Source organism: Bubalus kerabau, chromosome 2 (genome assembly GCF_029407905.1).
Source record: "Bubalus kerabau isolate K-KA32 ecotype Philippines breed swamp buffalo chromosome 2, PCC_UOA_SB_1v2, whole genome shotgun sequence".
Taxonomy (NCBI): domain Eukaryota; kingdom Metazoa; phylum Chordata; class Mammalia; order Artiodactyla; family Bovidae; genus Bubalus; species Bubalus kerabau.
In genome coordinates, this window is record NC_073625.1 from 3,796,170 (window position 1) to 3,811,478 (window position 15,309).

At 47.2% G+C, this 15,309-nt stretch overlaps 1 protein-coding gene across 13 annotated transcripts in view; it reads right to left on the reverse strand.

Moving 5' to 3' along the window:
- Positions 1-15,309, reverse strand: part of THRB (thyroid hormone receptor beta) — a 444,462-nt gene that overhangs the window by 82,088 nt on the left and 347,065 nt on the right. For 12 of the 13 annotated variants that reach the window (XM_055566908.1, XM_055566903.1, XM_055566907.1 and 9 more), the window contains one exon: positions 5,630-5,884. The exons of the other annotated variant lie outside the window; for it this stretch is intronic. In XM_055566908.1, coding sequence (XP_055422883.1) covers positions 5,630-5,884 — 255 coding nt within the window. The remainder of the gene's footprint in view (positions 1-5,629; positions 5,885-15,309) is intronic. 13 annotated transcript variants of the gene reach the window in all.

Genomic DNA, 15,309 nt, shown 5'->3' on the forward strand with positions numbered 1-15,309 from the left:
AAGGAACATGTGGATGATATATTGTTAAGCCTGAACAGTTGGTTAAAAGTGATTCCAAGTTTGTAAAAAAATAGATACACATAGGAGAAAGAATGAAATATAATCAAGATCTTCATATCCTTTGAGAATGGAATTACAAATGATTTTTAAAACTCATTTCTGTTGAACTTTTGGGAAATTTTCACTCCTTGAACATGGGAGGCTTTTATAGTGAGAGAAAGAAAGCACCTTGTCAGTAAGATTATTTTGACTGTCTTTTCTTGTCTTCCCGGGTATCTGAGATTCACTTCTCTTGCTTCAAGCACAGAGCAGATCTACAGAGAAAATCCAGTGAGCTCCCCAGTTTGTTGCTTTTTCCCTAATTCCAGGAAAAAAATGGGTCATTCTCTGCCTTGTTTTTCCCACCAGGTCTGAGTGTTTCAGGAAGCTCCCTGACGGACACCAAGGCCAAACATCCAGGGATGGAGGGCTGGCTGGCTGGCTTCCGCAGGGCTGGCAAGATCCAGCTCCAGGGGTGCATGCACCTGTCCAGGACCCATCCCCGTGGGGCTAGTGGGACTGTGGTTCCCAGGGAGAAGCTCAGGGGGGGCACAGAAGCTTGAAAGGAGAAGCCTTGCAAGAACTTGAAAGAGAAGCTGGACTCCAGTCAGACAGAGTGGGATTCTCAAGAAGGGCTCAAGTCCCAGAAGGATGTTACTGGATGGAGTGAGTAAGCAGCACACCCAGCTGGCAATTAAGGTAAGCCACGTCTAAAGGGAAGGACAAACCAAGAAGGAGACTTGGGGGCTCCCCCGGTGCACTCAAGGAAGGGAATCGCCGTTCAATCGCTAAGTCGTGTCCAACTCTTTGTGGCCCTGTGGACTGCAGCACACCAGGCCCCCCTGTCCTTCACTATCTCTGAGACTTCACCCAGAGTCATGTCTGTCAGTCAGTGGTGCTATCTGACCACCTCATCCTCCTCTGCCCTCTTCTCCTCCTGCCCTCAAGTCTTTCCTAACATTAGGGTCTCTTCCAAAGAGTCCGCTCTTCACATCAGGTGGCCAAAGTATTGGAGCTTCAGCTTCAGCATAAGTCCTTCCAATGAATATTCAGGACTGATTTCCTTTAGAATGGACTAGTTGGATCTCCTTGCAGTCTAAGGGACTCTCAAGAGTCTTCTCCAACACTACAGTTCAAAAGCATCAATTCTTCATCCAGCTCTCAGCCTTCTTCATGGTCCAGCTCTCACATCCGTACATGACTATGGATGCACATTCCCCGGTGTCCACTAGGTGGCAGACCCTTTCCTTTACTGGTGCTAAGAGGTTGTGCGTAATCGCAGGCACCTCCTGATGCTCACGCCTTAAAGATCTCTTATGAGTGATTGAAATATAGATTCCTGGGCCCCTTTCCAGAACTTCCAGTTCAGTTCTCTGGGGCCTAAGATTCTGCATTTCTAAGAAGGTCCAGGTGCTGCACCATCTCAGACTCTGGGAGGGGAGGAGGTGGGCGCGAGTAGGGTGGTCCTCACGGCTGAGCAATCAATTCACATTGTGGCAAAAAAACAACTCCGCGGAGGTGGAGCGTGGCTGCGGGGAGGGAACGGGATCGCTTGCTTCGGGTTGGAAAGAGCCTCCGGCACTAGAGCAGATTTCAACTGTGGGATCTGTAGCAGAATGTCAGGGCTCCAGGGCGCTCTTTTTATTGAAATATGTTACCAGTTTCCTTAGAATGACTGTAACACACAGGAGCACACATACGCCTAGACTGAAATAAAAACAGTATTGAGATCAACCCGAGAAAGAAGACATTTGGTACCTACCAAAAATAAGCCTAAAGAAAAACATTAAGAACGCTGCTGCTGCCGAGTCACTTCAGTCATGTCCGACTCTGTGCGACCCCATAGACGGCAGCCCACCAGGCTCCCCCGTCCCTGGGATTATCCAGGCAAGAACACTGGAGTGGGTTGCCATTTCCTTCTCCAGTGCATGAAAGTGAAAAGTGAAAGTGAAGTTGCTCAGTCGTGTCCCACCCTCAGCGACCCCATGGACTGCAGCCTACCAGGCTCCTCCGTCCATGGGATTTTCCGGGAAGAGTATTGGAGTGGGGTGCCATTGCCTTCTCTGAAGCATAAATCAGCAAATCTCAAACAATTTACAAAATAGCCAGCCCGGGACGGCCCAATCCTTGGCCGTCTGCTGCAGCAGACTTATACATGGGCTCTGGACTGTGTGACTGACTGGTGAGTTTGACAACATCCAACTAGAGTCTACACTGTCCAGTGAGACGGATCCACTGAGCACAACTTTGAAGGCCAGTGGCAGTGCTTTTTGGCAATGACAGTTTGTAAAGCTTCCTTTCAGTTTCTGTACTTGCATCAACAGAGACAGGTAGGAAGTAAGTTTGCAGCAGGGGCCCCAACCACAAGGGCTCCCTAAGTGGCTCAGAGGTAAAGAATTAGCTTGTAGGAAACATGAGTTCCATCCCTGGGTTGAAAGATTCCTGGAGAAAGAAATGGCAACCCACTCCAGTATTTTTGCCAGGAAATCCTATAGACAGAAGAGCCTTGTGGGCTACAGTCCCTGGGGTCAAAAAGAGTTGGACATGATTTAGCAGCTAAACAACAATCCAACCACGAACCACTCTCAGAGGTGCCTTGGTCCAGACTGGCTAGATCACTGATTTGGGAGATGAGTTTTAGCACAAATTCAAGCCATCTATTTGTTCTTTTGGCTTCTCCACAGCAGACTCTTGACATTTTGTATCCTTTAAGAGTTAGTTGTTAGTGTTGTTCAGTCGCTCAGTCGCGTCTCTTTGCAACCCCATGGACTGCAGCACGCCAGGCTTCCCTGTTCTACACCATCTCCCAGAGTTTGGTCAAACTCATGTCCATCGAGTCGGTGATGCCATCCAACCATCTCATCCTCTGTCGTCCCCTTCTCCTCCTGCCTTCAATCTTTCCCAGCATCAGGGTCTTTTCCAGTGAGTTGGCTCTTCACATCAGGTGGCCAAAGGGTTACTTGGTTTTCCTCAATTCCACTTGGGGTCCTGGAAATGGGGGGACTTGGATGGATATTTGGCTCTGCTGCTATTTTTTCTTCAAGGCTGTGAAGGACAATGTCCTGCACTTAGTAGCCAGTTAATAAACACAGATGGGATGCACGGAATGGCAGCCCAGGAAAGAAATATCGAGCGCACCTGCGGGCTAGATAGAGAGAGCCAGGAGATCAGTGCCCAGCCTGGGTGAGAGAGCTCTTCTCACAGTGCCTGTGAAGAGGCAGCTGGCAAGCTGAGTACACGGAGAGCACCCAACTCCAAAAAGAAAAGCATCTAATCCAGTTGTTTCCCCGGCCCCTCCACTGCCTCATCAGACACGGGTGTCCAGTGGCAAGGAGTGAAGTTACAAGGTTCGGCCATGACCGCGTAGGCGTCCCCAGACTCTCCATGCTGAACCAAGGCACTGCCTCGCGTCCACGCCAATGAGAATCCTGGCGGTTGCTCTGGAAACTGCAGGAGCATTTACCTTTATTGCGTTCCTTTACAACTAGAATCTGGAGGAAGGGCTTTCATTCAAGAGTTTAATTAGATTTTCCTATGAAACAATTCTCTGCCTTGCAGCAAAAAAGAGCTGAATGAATGCAAAATGGATGGTCAAGTCTAACCTCCCTGAAACTTCCCACCCCACGCCACACCCAAATGTCCTGGTCTCCTCCTTCTCTCACCAGAGCGCGGCCCAGGGGATCTGTGTAATTTAATGATGCTGAGCCAATAAGAGTGATCACAGCAAGGATGACGCTGACGTTCAGAGGCCACAATGAGGGGTGCTGTGCTAAGTACTTCAATAGCGATACATTTTCTAATTCAATTCTGTCAGCAATCACATAGCTTTGCTCAAGGATGGATAGTGGAAAGGGTGAGGTTCTAGCCCAAATACGGTAGACTCAAAAATCCGCGACCTTAATCACTGTGTTACAAACAGTAGGGTCTTGGAAACCAAATAGAAACTCTCTCCTTTTGCTCTCAAGGTTTACCAATAAACCGGAAAGTGTACAGTTGTCAAAAACCCTAGATATGCAAGGCCAAGTTTTCTCACAAATGACAGAGATGGATCCATGAATGAGTGAACAAACACGGGTACCAATCAGGAATAAATCAAATTTAGTTTGTGGGTCCTTAGGTCATGAGGACACTGCAGTGCCCTGTAAACCAAGGCCTGACGTGCTTTTGATGCCAGCTCCTAAAATTTGAAGCTACTATGTGGTTACTGATTTTAAGATAAACTCTTGATTGTATTTCAAACAAATGTGCACACACACACACACACACCTGTTCTATATCCCGACTCCTTTGGAAAAACTTACTTTGCTCTTTTTCTAAATATCCCTTTCAATTTCTCAGTCTCCTAAGTAATAAAGATGAGAGACAGTTCAAACACAGATCCTTCTCAAGAGAACATGGATGGTTTTGACTGCATTCAAATGAGAGCCTATACCACTATTTTATTATTTGTTTAGATAATCCCATTTTCATTTGAGACAATCTGCACACCCAGCTGCCCAGATCAACTGGTGCTTCCAAGCAGCTTTTCAAGTTTTCAAAAAAGTTAAAGGACCAGCAGTTTTTTGAGAAGGATGACAGAATCACGTGTTTACGCTCAATTTAGAACAGGTTGCAAAGGTCCTATATGGCTCAAATATAGGGCTCTCTACAAACTTTCATTAATATATCTTGATATGTGCTTGGCAGATTTTCAAACACACCATTTGAAATTTTATCACGCTAACGTAATATTGTAAATCAACATACGTTCACATAAAAACTTGATCATGAATCAAAGTCCTCAAAGAAAATGGAAAAGGACTTTATTTTTTAAAAATGCTAAATTGAGAAAGGGCGGAGGGTCAACATGAACTTGGACATTTAAAGACACTAACTGATTTAAGAAGCAAAGATTTTGGGAAGCCCTAAGACCATAAAGCGATCAACACAAAGACATCTGTCAGGGCGGAGGCGACCCGAGGTAAAGACCAGTTAAATCTAATGCAATCAGAAACTTAGGCCAGTTTAACATTTTTTATGAGGTGACAACCCCCTAACACCATAATCTCGCCTTTCAGGTTGATGACACAGGACTTAATGAGTCAAAGAAAACAACTTCAAACCGCTTTTTTGAACATGAATTGTCTATTTAGGTTAAAGGTAGATTTGGAGATCCTATTAGCTACTGGCACAACTGGGAAAAGTCATGCACACACACACACATGCACACACACACACGCACACACACACACGCACACACACACACACACGCACACACACTTCAAAGCAAGTAGTTATGTAATGCTAGCAGTGTCTGTTTCTATTCAGCTTCAAAAACAGAACTGAAGCCAAAACTAACAACCCTCCTGCTCATTAGAGAAAGAAAAATGTCTTCTCCCCCAAGTGGCCCCAACAGGAAGCTGAGATTAGCTGCTCTCCTCAGAAACCCAGTTCTTTTCTGCTCCATAGAAGGTCTGGGGGCAAAGGCACTTTGGAAGAGAGCTGCGGGGAGCCACGTGGACCGCATCCTGGGCTCAGGGGAGACCCAGCCCACGGTCACGACAGAGAGTCCTTTCCTCGCGGCCACCCGGGTCTCACAAACAGCTGTTACCTTTGCATTTCTTCTCCTCCGCCTGGAAGGTCTGGGTGCTAGGTGCGCTCTGATCACTCACGTCGTCGTGGTCCAGATGGAATATGGAGCTCGTCCAGGAGGCCTGGATGAGGGGCGACTGCTCATGTTTCAGGGGCCCGCGCCGCTCCGGGTGGCTCTTCCGATGCAGGCAGGCTTCAGACATTCCCACGAGCTTCCACTCCGGCTCGCCGTCTGGACAAGGCTTTGGCTTGTCCCAGGCTGGAAGGCCATTTTCTGGAGGGTTGAAAAACACGACATGACGGGGCTGTTGGCACTGTCAAGACGGGGCTGAGAGGAAGAGGTCTGGAAGGCAAGCGCTTCCCCGGCTCGTGGGGGCTGCCAGCGTTCCCGGACCCTTCCACCCAACGGCGGCGATAAGAGGCACTGGGAGCGGCCTCGGGCACGGAGCCCCGGCGCTGGACTGCCTGCGGAGGAGTCAACGCGTTTCCCCCGATTTTTAGCGCCTAGAAAGACATGGGCTCCTCCACGGAAGGGCCGCCCTCTCTCCAGCCCCGCTCCGGATGGCAATGGCTCGGGAGCAAGTGGGCACCAATTTATGATACTGCTTAGATGACCATGTGAGGTCTCAAGGGTCAGGGCTGGCCGTGGACACTTTTCAGATCCTCGGGACATACAACGTCCAGGATGCGGCCTTGTTTGACTTGGGTGTTATCACCGGCTGACCTGAGGGGCACCCTGTTCCCTGAGAGGGACGTGCCACGTGGCTACATGAGAGCGACAACTCGGGCTCCTTGGCACCTTCCACTGCCGACAGGCTGGCATAAGGGGCTGGGTCTTCCAAGGGAAACTGCCAGTGGTTTCCATGTCCTCCGGAACAGGCGAGGTGAGAGGAGAGGAGGTCAGCAGATTGTGCTTTAGTTGGGGCAAATTAAGAGCTCTGATGACAGAAGAAAAGCCCCGCTCTCTTGCGCTGAGAAGCAGGCAGTTAATGCTTTCTGTGTGACGCTCTTTTCTCTACTCAGTTTCAAGGGGCGTGAAGGTCTGCCCTCTAGAAAATGGGAAACAACTGGAAAATATCATGAAAACGTTCTCACACCAACTTTCCCTGGGGGCCAATTTTACCTCCTTGAATATCTTTTCTGAACATGGATATAAGGAAGAGAGTAAAAAGAGTAAGCTAATATAGATGATTTGTAGACGCATTCACATTAAAAAGCATAATCCATCTGGTCACCCATACTTTCAGAAATTCTGTCTGTCAAAATAGGAAAAAACACAAATAGAGTTCTACTTTTAAGTGATTAGAGACAGTGGAATGATTAACTGATAAGTGAATTTTCCTTTATGCTGAAATGACCAAAGGACTGTAGATATCCATATCGGACAGACAGGTCCGCCCTGATCTATGTACAGTACTGGGAATTGAAAGCTGCTTTTCAGACATTTAAGATAAATTTTAAACTGTTAAATGTAAGAGTTAAACCTGCTTTTGGTTTTTACCAGCCGCCTCTGTAAAGCTGCTAGATGTCTTCAGAGATGTTGGTTAGGGTGGTTTTTCTAAAGGTGTCATCTGCTCCCAGCCCCCTTTGGAAGCTGTGTTTACCATTCCTGGTCTTGGGACTACCTTGTGGAAATCCTGACTCCCGTCCACTTCATTTCTAGTACAGGAGAAGACTGCGAACAAAATCACAGCGAGGCAGTAATAACCAACACTCGGCTTCTCTGTCACAGTACGTGGAAATACTGCAGCTTGAAATACCCTCACTTGGCCAGTAAGAAATGATCCCCTTAAAAAAAAAATCACACAATGCTTGGGATGTAACATTTGATCTTATTCAGAGAGGAACCCTGAAAATTCACTCAGTGCTCAGATCTGTGCTTGGCATTGTGTGAGGGGTGTGAAATAGCCCGGGGTCTTTCTCCTCAGTTTAGGTGACATGATTCAATGCGTGGTGAATCCTAAAGGTCAGGACTCCACCATGCCAGCTACTGGTGCAGTTATGGGCACTTATTCTCACTTCCCATGAAAAGAAAACAAAAGATTAGGATCGTGGGAGATTGTATGGCATTTCAGATGAAACATAGCTATGCAGAATTCTTTCAAGGACCTAGTATCCATGAGGGTGTTTTCATGAGCTGAATATAAAGTCACTGAATGCGAGGATTAACTCTGCAAAAGGAGTTTCATTGTTTCTACTGATGTGAGACGCTTTCTCACCCATGTGTGTTTCTAGGATGTCTACTCAATCCTCACGGACTCTAAATCCTCAGTAAATTATATTGTGCAATGTTCCTTTGTAAGTAATGTTAAAGTTATCACAGTGGTTTTGTAGAGCCTCCAACATTTGATTTTTCTGCAGAAATTCTTAAAATGTGGTATCAATTCCCTTGACTGCACAGAAATTAAGAAATACAGCCTAATGGGTAGAGAGTGCTCCCCAGTGAAGGGAGCTAGTCAACACGTGTGGATGAGAGACACTGGAAGAGATCTCACCAAGGGGACGTTCTTCTTTATAGCACGGCCCATTAAAGCTTGCTCAGCAGGTCCCCTGGGCCAGCAAGAGTGGGGATTTCTTACAAGCAAGAGATGTTATTTGGAGGCTGAGACAAGGAATAAGATTTCCTTCCATTTTCCTAAGAAAAGAAGCCGAGGTGGTCTGGGAAAAGAGTTCCATTCATTGGAGCCATGTCCAAGCTCGTAATTACGGTCTGCAATTACACTCGTGATAGTGATATTCCGTTGCTCAGTTGGCAGGTTTTTTGGCTGGGGCACTGCTGGGACGAGAAGTCCTGGCTGGGTCACAGAAAAGCTCAAGAAGGATTTATTTAAGGAGGGTTCTTGGTTACCTTCCCAAGATGAACAGAAAGTGTTAGCCACTCAGTCGTGTCCGACTCTTTGCGACCCCATGGACTGTAGTCCCCCAGGCTCCTCTGTCCTTGGGATTCTCCAGGCAAGAATATTGGAGTGGGTTGCCATTCTTTCCTCCAGGAAATCTTCCTGACCCTGGGATCGAACCCATGTCTCTTACATCTCCTGTACTGGCAGGTGGGTTCTTCACCACTGTGCCACCTGGGAAGCCCCAAATTTTTTGGCTGGGCCAGGCAGCATGTGGGATTTTAGTTCCTAAGATGAAGAGGGCAAATATAATTCCTATTCCATTCCCAAGGAGGGATGAGAGACCATTCCAGGCTCCTTCACTTCAGCTGACTGTGGGTGCTGTGCACTGTGTTACTTCCATGTTTGCTTAGCAATGAGGATTCCTGCTATTTCTATGCCAACTCATATCCTTTGGTTCCCCCTAAACTCAAACCAATGAGACCAGGCTTACTGAGATAGGATGGGGCCTGGAAATTTGGATATTTACCAAGTTCTCCAGAAGGTTCTGATACCCAGCAGAGTTTGAGATCCACAGGGTTAAGAAAATCTGAGGTAAGAAAACAAATTATTGGCAGATTTCAGATAAAGGTGCAGTTTCCTTCTCAGACTCGAATGTTTTTTCAAAAACCTGTCCTTCTGAGGATTAGCTGGGATACAGATGTGCACAGTAGTGGAAATACATTTTTAAAAGGGAGAGTCTGGCAATGATAATATCTTATAGTTCCTGAAGTATGAGCTCCTAAATGGATCTCAGTTAACATCTGGCTTTTAATATCTCATATTCTAGGCATCAAGATAATTAATTTAATAGGGCAGTTATGAGGCAAATTGATAAATAAGTAGAATCAAAGAAAAAAAAAACTAGAGGGGGCATGTGAACTGCTACGAAAATAACTAGACCCACATTGACCTGTGTGTCTCAGGGCATTTAGATTTGAATGATTGCATTTGTGTTAGATGACCATAATTCTAAGGGCTCAAATGACCTAGAACTGACCTTAAAGGGTTTTTTTCCCAAAAAGAAACAAACATAAATCCCACAGAACTACCTACATCCTATCTCTGGAAATTTCATTAAAGACAAGAGAAAATAAATGTGTCCATCCAAGAAAAGAATTATATGAAAATATGCAAGTGTTTTAGGACACAAAAGCAAGCTGATATCACAGAAAAGTGCTAAGGCAAGGGAAACAGAATTATGCCAGCGTGCTCAGCAAGGGGCTGCTGAGCAGGCTGGGGTTCCATGGCACCGATTGTGAGTGTTGAGTTTGCATTAAAAGGCCATCAATGCAAGGCACTGAGACCCCAGCCATATTCTGTGTTCAGGGGATGTATATATAATACGCTTTGCACACCCAGCGAGCGTGTACAGTTATCACTGTGAAGCATGAGGCCGCTAAGGTCTCTGATTTCTGCTCACATTTTTTATTCCAACCCTAAGTTTTAGCCTTACGGAACTCTCAGACCAGGCACACAGGCACTGGCTTTTACGTGTGGACTCACGTAGAAAAGGAGACTCATGTTGTGCTGAGCCTTGACTACAGGCCAGGTACAGAACTAGCCACTTTGATTCACCTTCATGAACATCCCAGGAGTACACGCAGTTCTACCGCCTGATTGACGGGGAAACTAGAATCCGGAGAAGCGCCTCGTCTGCTGCTTCATATCTTCTGTACTGTTAACTGATACGGTCTCATTGGTTGCCTTAGTCTGATGAGTCGCCATTGACCTATGAATAGCCAGCATTTGATGACGACTTTGAAAGTTCTTTACACACTATGTTTATTGCCTTGTTCAATTTTCCCAGCCACTTGTTGATGTCTAAATTCATCTCCCAGATTTCACTCTCTACCACCTACAATCCATGGTCCAGGCAGCAGCCAGAGTGACCTTTGAAAATGTACATCACAGTAGAAGTCCCTGCTGCTGAGAATCATCCGGTGACTTCCCATCAATACTGGAATGAAGTACTCAGGTCTTGCTGCAGCTTGTAGGCTCTGTGGTGTTTATCAGCCTGTCCCGCTGAGCCTCGCTCCTGTGCCTCTGCCTCCAGCTCTCTGTCTTCTGGACACGTGGACATCAAACCTGGGAAGCTCATTCCCAACGCAGAATCTTTGTAGAGACTCCTTCCTATGGCTGGGGTGCCCTTTCCCAGTCCTTATACAACCACCTCCTGTTTTCCCAAGAAAACCGCCAGGATCCACCTCCCTCTCCCTTTTACAGGAAGGTTAGATTTCCCCTTTGAAGAACCTATTGGGTTGCATTTCTCCAGGAAGATACCTTAAATGAGAAACCAAATGGGCTGGACCGGTGTCCACCTTGGTGGAGGGAGACGGGATGAGGTTGGAAGACTGGAGTCCAAGTCTTCCGAGAGGGCCTGAAGGGTCTTACTCTTGGGAAGATCACTTCCTGGCTCTAAGTGTCAGTTTTGCCATTTGCAAAAGGGCAACATAATATTGCTCATGGGATTTTTCTAAGACTCAAATGACATAATGTATGTGGATGTATTTAGTAATTAAGTGCTCTTCAGGTGAACACGTGTAACCTGACCATATGTATTGCCTTCTCTCCAAAGGGAACAATACTATTAATAAAATAATATGTTGCTTTTGAGCATCCAGTGGCTCAGACAGTAAAGAATCTGCCTACAGTGCAGGAGACCCAGGTTCAATCCTTGGGTCAGGAAGATCCTTTAGAGTAGGAAATGGCAACCGACTCCAGTATTCTTGCCTGGAGAATCCCATGGACAGAGAGGAGCCAGGTGGGCTACAGTCCATGGGGTTGCAAAGAATCAGACACGACTGAGTGACTAACACTTTCATTTTCACTTTTCATGTTACTTGTACTATGTTCAATGGACACAGGTACCTGACCTCTACCCTCAACACCACGACCGCCAGCAACACACCTACCATCACCACCTTGTCCTCAACAGAACGTGTATGCAGGTGAGGTTGCTTTTGATGGCCTCCTACTTCTGGCTGCCTTTTCGCCATCTCTCTCCCTCCTCCTGAGTCCTCTGGGTGCTCGGTCCCCACTGTGGGCAGATCGCCTACTCACAGAGCTCTTAGTGACCTTGGGCAAGCCACGTCTCTGCTCTGCACTTCAGTTTCCTCGTCCGTAAGATGGGAACATTCTAACACTGTGATGGTTAAATAAGTTCGTACATAAAAAGGTCTTGGACCAGTGCATGGCACACTGTGAACACTCAGTAAGTGTTAGCTCTTCATTCAGGCACTCAACGATCTCTTTTCCTTGCCCCATCCTCCAGCCCAAGTCTTCTCTAAACAAGATTTTCAAAAACATCTCCAGAAAAAATGCTTGACAAATGACTTCACAGGCATGCGTAGCTGCTTCAGTTGCGTCTAACTGTTCGCTACCCTATGGACTGTAGCCCGCCAGGCTCCTCCATCTGTGGGATTCTCCAGGCCAAGATACTGGAGTGGGCTGCCATGCCCTCCTCCAGGGGATCTTCCTGACCCAGGGACTGAACCCTCGTCTCTTATGTCTCCTGGACTGGCAGGTGGGTTCTTTACCACTAGCGCTACCTGGGGAGCCCAAAGGACTTCACACCACTATGTTAATGGCTTGGAATCTGGGATGAGTCACCCCTCTCAGCTGAAGTTGTGATTTAAAGAGGATGGTTGAGGAGTGTAAGTCCACAGCCCGGGAATGAATGTCTAAAGCTGGATTCCTGACGGCTGTGCAAGGCAGATGGGAGAGACGTTTTGATGAAACAGGCATTCCTGTGAAGGCTGGCCTGCCATCATACCCGGCTTGCTTAGCTTGCTTGGTCAGTCAAACAACACAATGGTGAAGACACAGCTTCGACCCCTATTCAACTTTCAAGACCTAGCTTACTGTTTAAACTCTCTTGAACCAATCCATCCACCCTCAAACTTCCATAGTTCCAAAATGTACCTACCTCCCTTGCCCTGCATGCTACTGTTTACCTCATGATATAATCATTCACATAAATGTATAATTTTCTTTTTTTTGTTACATTTACATTGCCTAGCACAATTCAATTATAACTATTAATATCCCTTGTTCCCCAATAGTCTGATAATTGCAAAGAGAAAACTGCTTCCTAAGCACAGACTCTGCCCAATTTCTTATCTAGAAGCCATTGGTTAGTCACAAGGTAGATTCATTTCTATTAAAACCAATTCAATGCGGATTTTCTACCACCAATAGTATTATCTTACCCAAACTGCTGGTGAAAATGAAAACTGTTTTGCTTCTTAGAGGCAGGGATAGGTTAGTGGATAAGACTATGGGTTCAGCTAGTCAAGGTTCAAATTCTGGGGCTTCCCTGGTGGGCTCAGCAGTTAAGAATTTGCTTGCCAATGCAGGGGACACTGGTTTGATCCCTGGTCCGGGAAGATCCCACACGCCATGGAGCAACAAAGGCTGAGTGCGACAGCTACTGAGCCCGCGCCCTAGAGCCCAGGAACCATAGCCGCTGAAGCCTGAGCGCCCTGGAGCCCGTGCTCGGCAACAAGAGAAGCCAGCGCAGTGAGAAGTCCGCAGACCGCGACTAGAGAGTAGCCCCTGCTCACCACAACTAGAGAAAGCCCATGTAGCAGTGAAGACCCAGCACAGCCAAAAATAAACAAATAAAAATAAACATGAAGAAAAAAAAGTTCAAATTCTAACTCTTCCACTTATCAGCTGTGTGACTTTGGGAAGATTGGATTTGTCCCTGGAATATCTGTCTTACTTGCTCTGTCTCTTCCATAAGGCAAGGACTTAGCACGGCCTCCTTGTGTGTCAGTGGTATCCCCCAGGTTTTCCTTCTTTACTGGCCTCTGATCAACTTATCCATCTCTTACATCCCACAGCTCTAAGCGCAGTCTTAACATGACAGGACCTCAATAAGTATTATTTGGAAATAATTGAATGTAATCTAGACAGGTCAAATTACCCCTGAAGCTGAACAGACCATAGACTCTCATCTATCCAGGAATTTCGACCTACAGAGCAATAGTGTGTTCTATGTGAGACAAGTTGGCTAGCCTGCTCAGCATCAGTAGCAAGGGTAAGCCCGCTAGGGAGAGATGTGGGGTGCAGGCTGAGGGGAGCTCTGTGCTCATAGAAGACAGAAAGGGCAGCTGGGTGACTCTGTTCCTTCCAGCCCCCGGCTGGGTGAGCTCCCTCTTTTTCCTGACCAAGCCACAGGTGTGCAGCCCAGTTTGCTGCCCAGATTATGTGAATGGCAGAGCTCCACGAAGGTGCCATCGTGTGGCTGGGGCATCTCTGGGCCATCCTCTCGGGCCCCTTGGCCTGGCACAGCCCCCAGCCCCGGCCTAGTAGCAGCTGGGATGGGGGTGCAGGCCTGTCTCCTGGTGCCTGGTGGTGGGGGGAGGGGGGGTCTGTCTAGGTGGCTCTACCAGCCTGCACACAGCTGGGGATGGCTACCAGCCTGACTCCTCATCTCGGTGACTAACTGAGATTACTTCCCCTTTTCACTTTAAAAACATTTTCACGGCCAAGAAGGATCTTTGGAGTTGGTTTTGGGACATGAGTCCACCTTCTCCCCAGATTTCTGGCTTTCTGATTAAAAGCAATGTTTTTTGATTCTACCAACACTTGCCTTTCAAATATTGGTTTTTAAGCTGTGAGCAGCCAGACCTAAGTTCAGTAACACTAAAAATATACTGAGCACTTACTCTATGCCAGACTGGGCACCACAAATATAAATTACGATTAACTGAGCACCTACTGTGCGCCAGGCAGCATCCTAAGTGTTTTCCACACATTATCTCATTTACATCATATAATAATAATATAGAAGTAGGTGTTGTTTCTGTCATTTAAACCAATGTGGAAATAAGGGTCGGGGGTGGGGAAGTCAACTGACTCCTATGTTTCTATTTAGAGTGGGCTACAATGTGCTCTTGGGCTTCCCTGGTGGCTCAGATGGTAAACAATCTGCCTGCAATTCAAGAGACCTGGGTTCGATCCCTGGGTGGGGAAGATCCCCTGGAAGAGGGCATGGCAACCCACTGCAGTATTCTTGCCTGGAAAATCCCGTGGACAGAGGAGCCTGGTGGGCTACAGTCCATGGGGTCACAAATGGTCAGACACGACTGAATGACTAACACTTTCACTTTCACAATGTCCTATAATTATTAGTTCCACATTAACATTTGTGAGTTCCTTAACCTCTGGGACCACGGCTTGTTCAGCTGCACACCCAGCATGCAGCGTGGGGCCTGGCCCACTGCACTGCAGCGCAGCTATCCCCGCACCCACCCCCCATCTCCCCTCCACAGCCCAGTGGGAACTGGGACCAGTAAGCACATCCTTCTTCCCTTTGCGCTTGTTCTGGTTTCCCTCGGTGCAGCTCAGGGTCCTTTCCTGTGGTCCCCACACTCTTTCCCCTGAACTTTTCTTCCTTTACTTCCTTCTCTTTCCAAGTGCGATGTGTCTGTGCTACGTGTAGAGACAAAGCTATGGTTTCTGAGAACTGGACAATAAAAAAGGCTGAGCACCAAAGAATTGATGCCTTTGAACTGGGGTGCTGGAGAAGACTCTTGAGAGTCCCTTGGACTGCAAGGAGATCCAACCAGTCCATCCTAAAGGAGATTAGTCCTGAATATTCATTGGAAGGACTGATGCTGAAGCTGAAACTCCAATCTTTTGGCCACCTAATGCGAAGAAGTGACTCATTGGAAAAGACCCTGATGCTGGGAAAGATTGAAGGCAGGAGAAGGGGACGACAGAGGATGAGATGGTTGGATGGCATCACCCACTGAATGGACATGAGTTTGAGCAAGCCCCGGGAGCTGGTGATGGACATGGAGGCCTGGCGTGC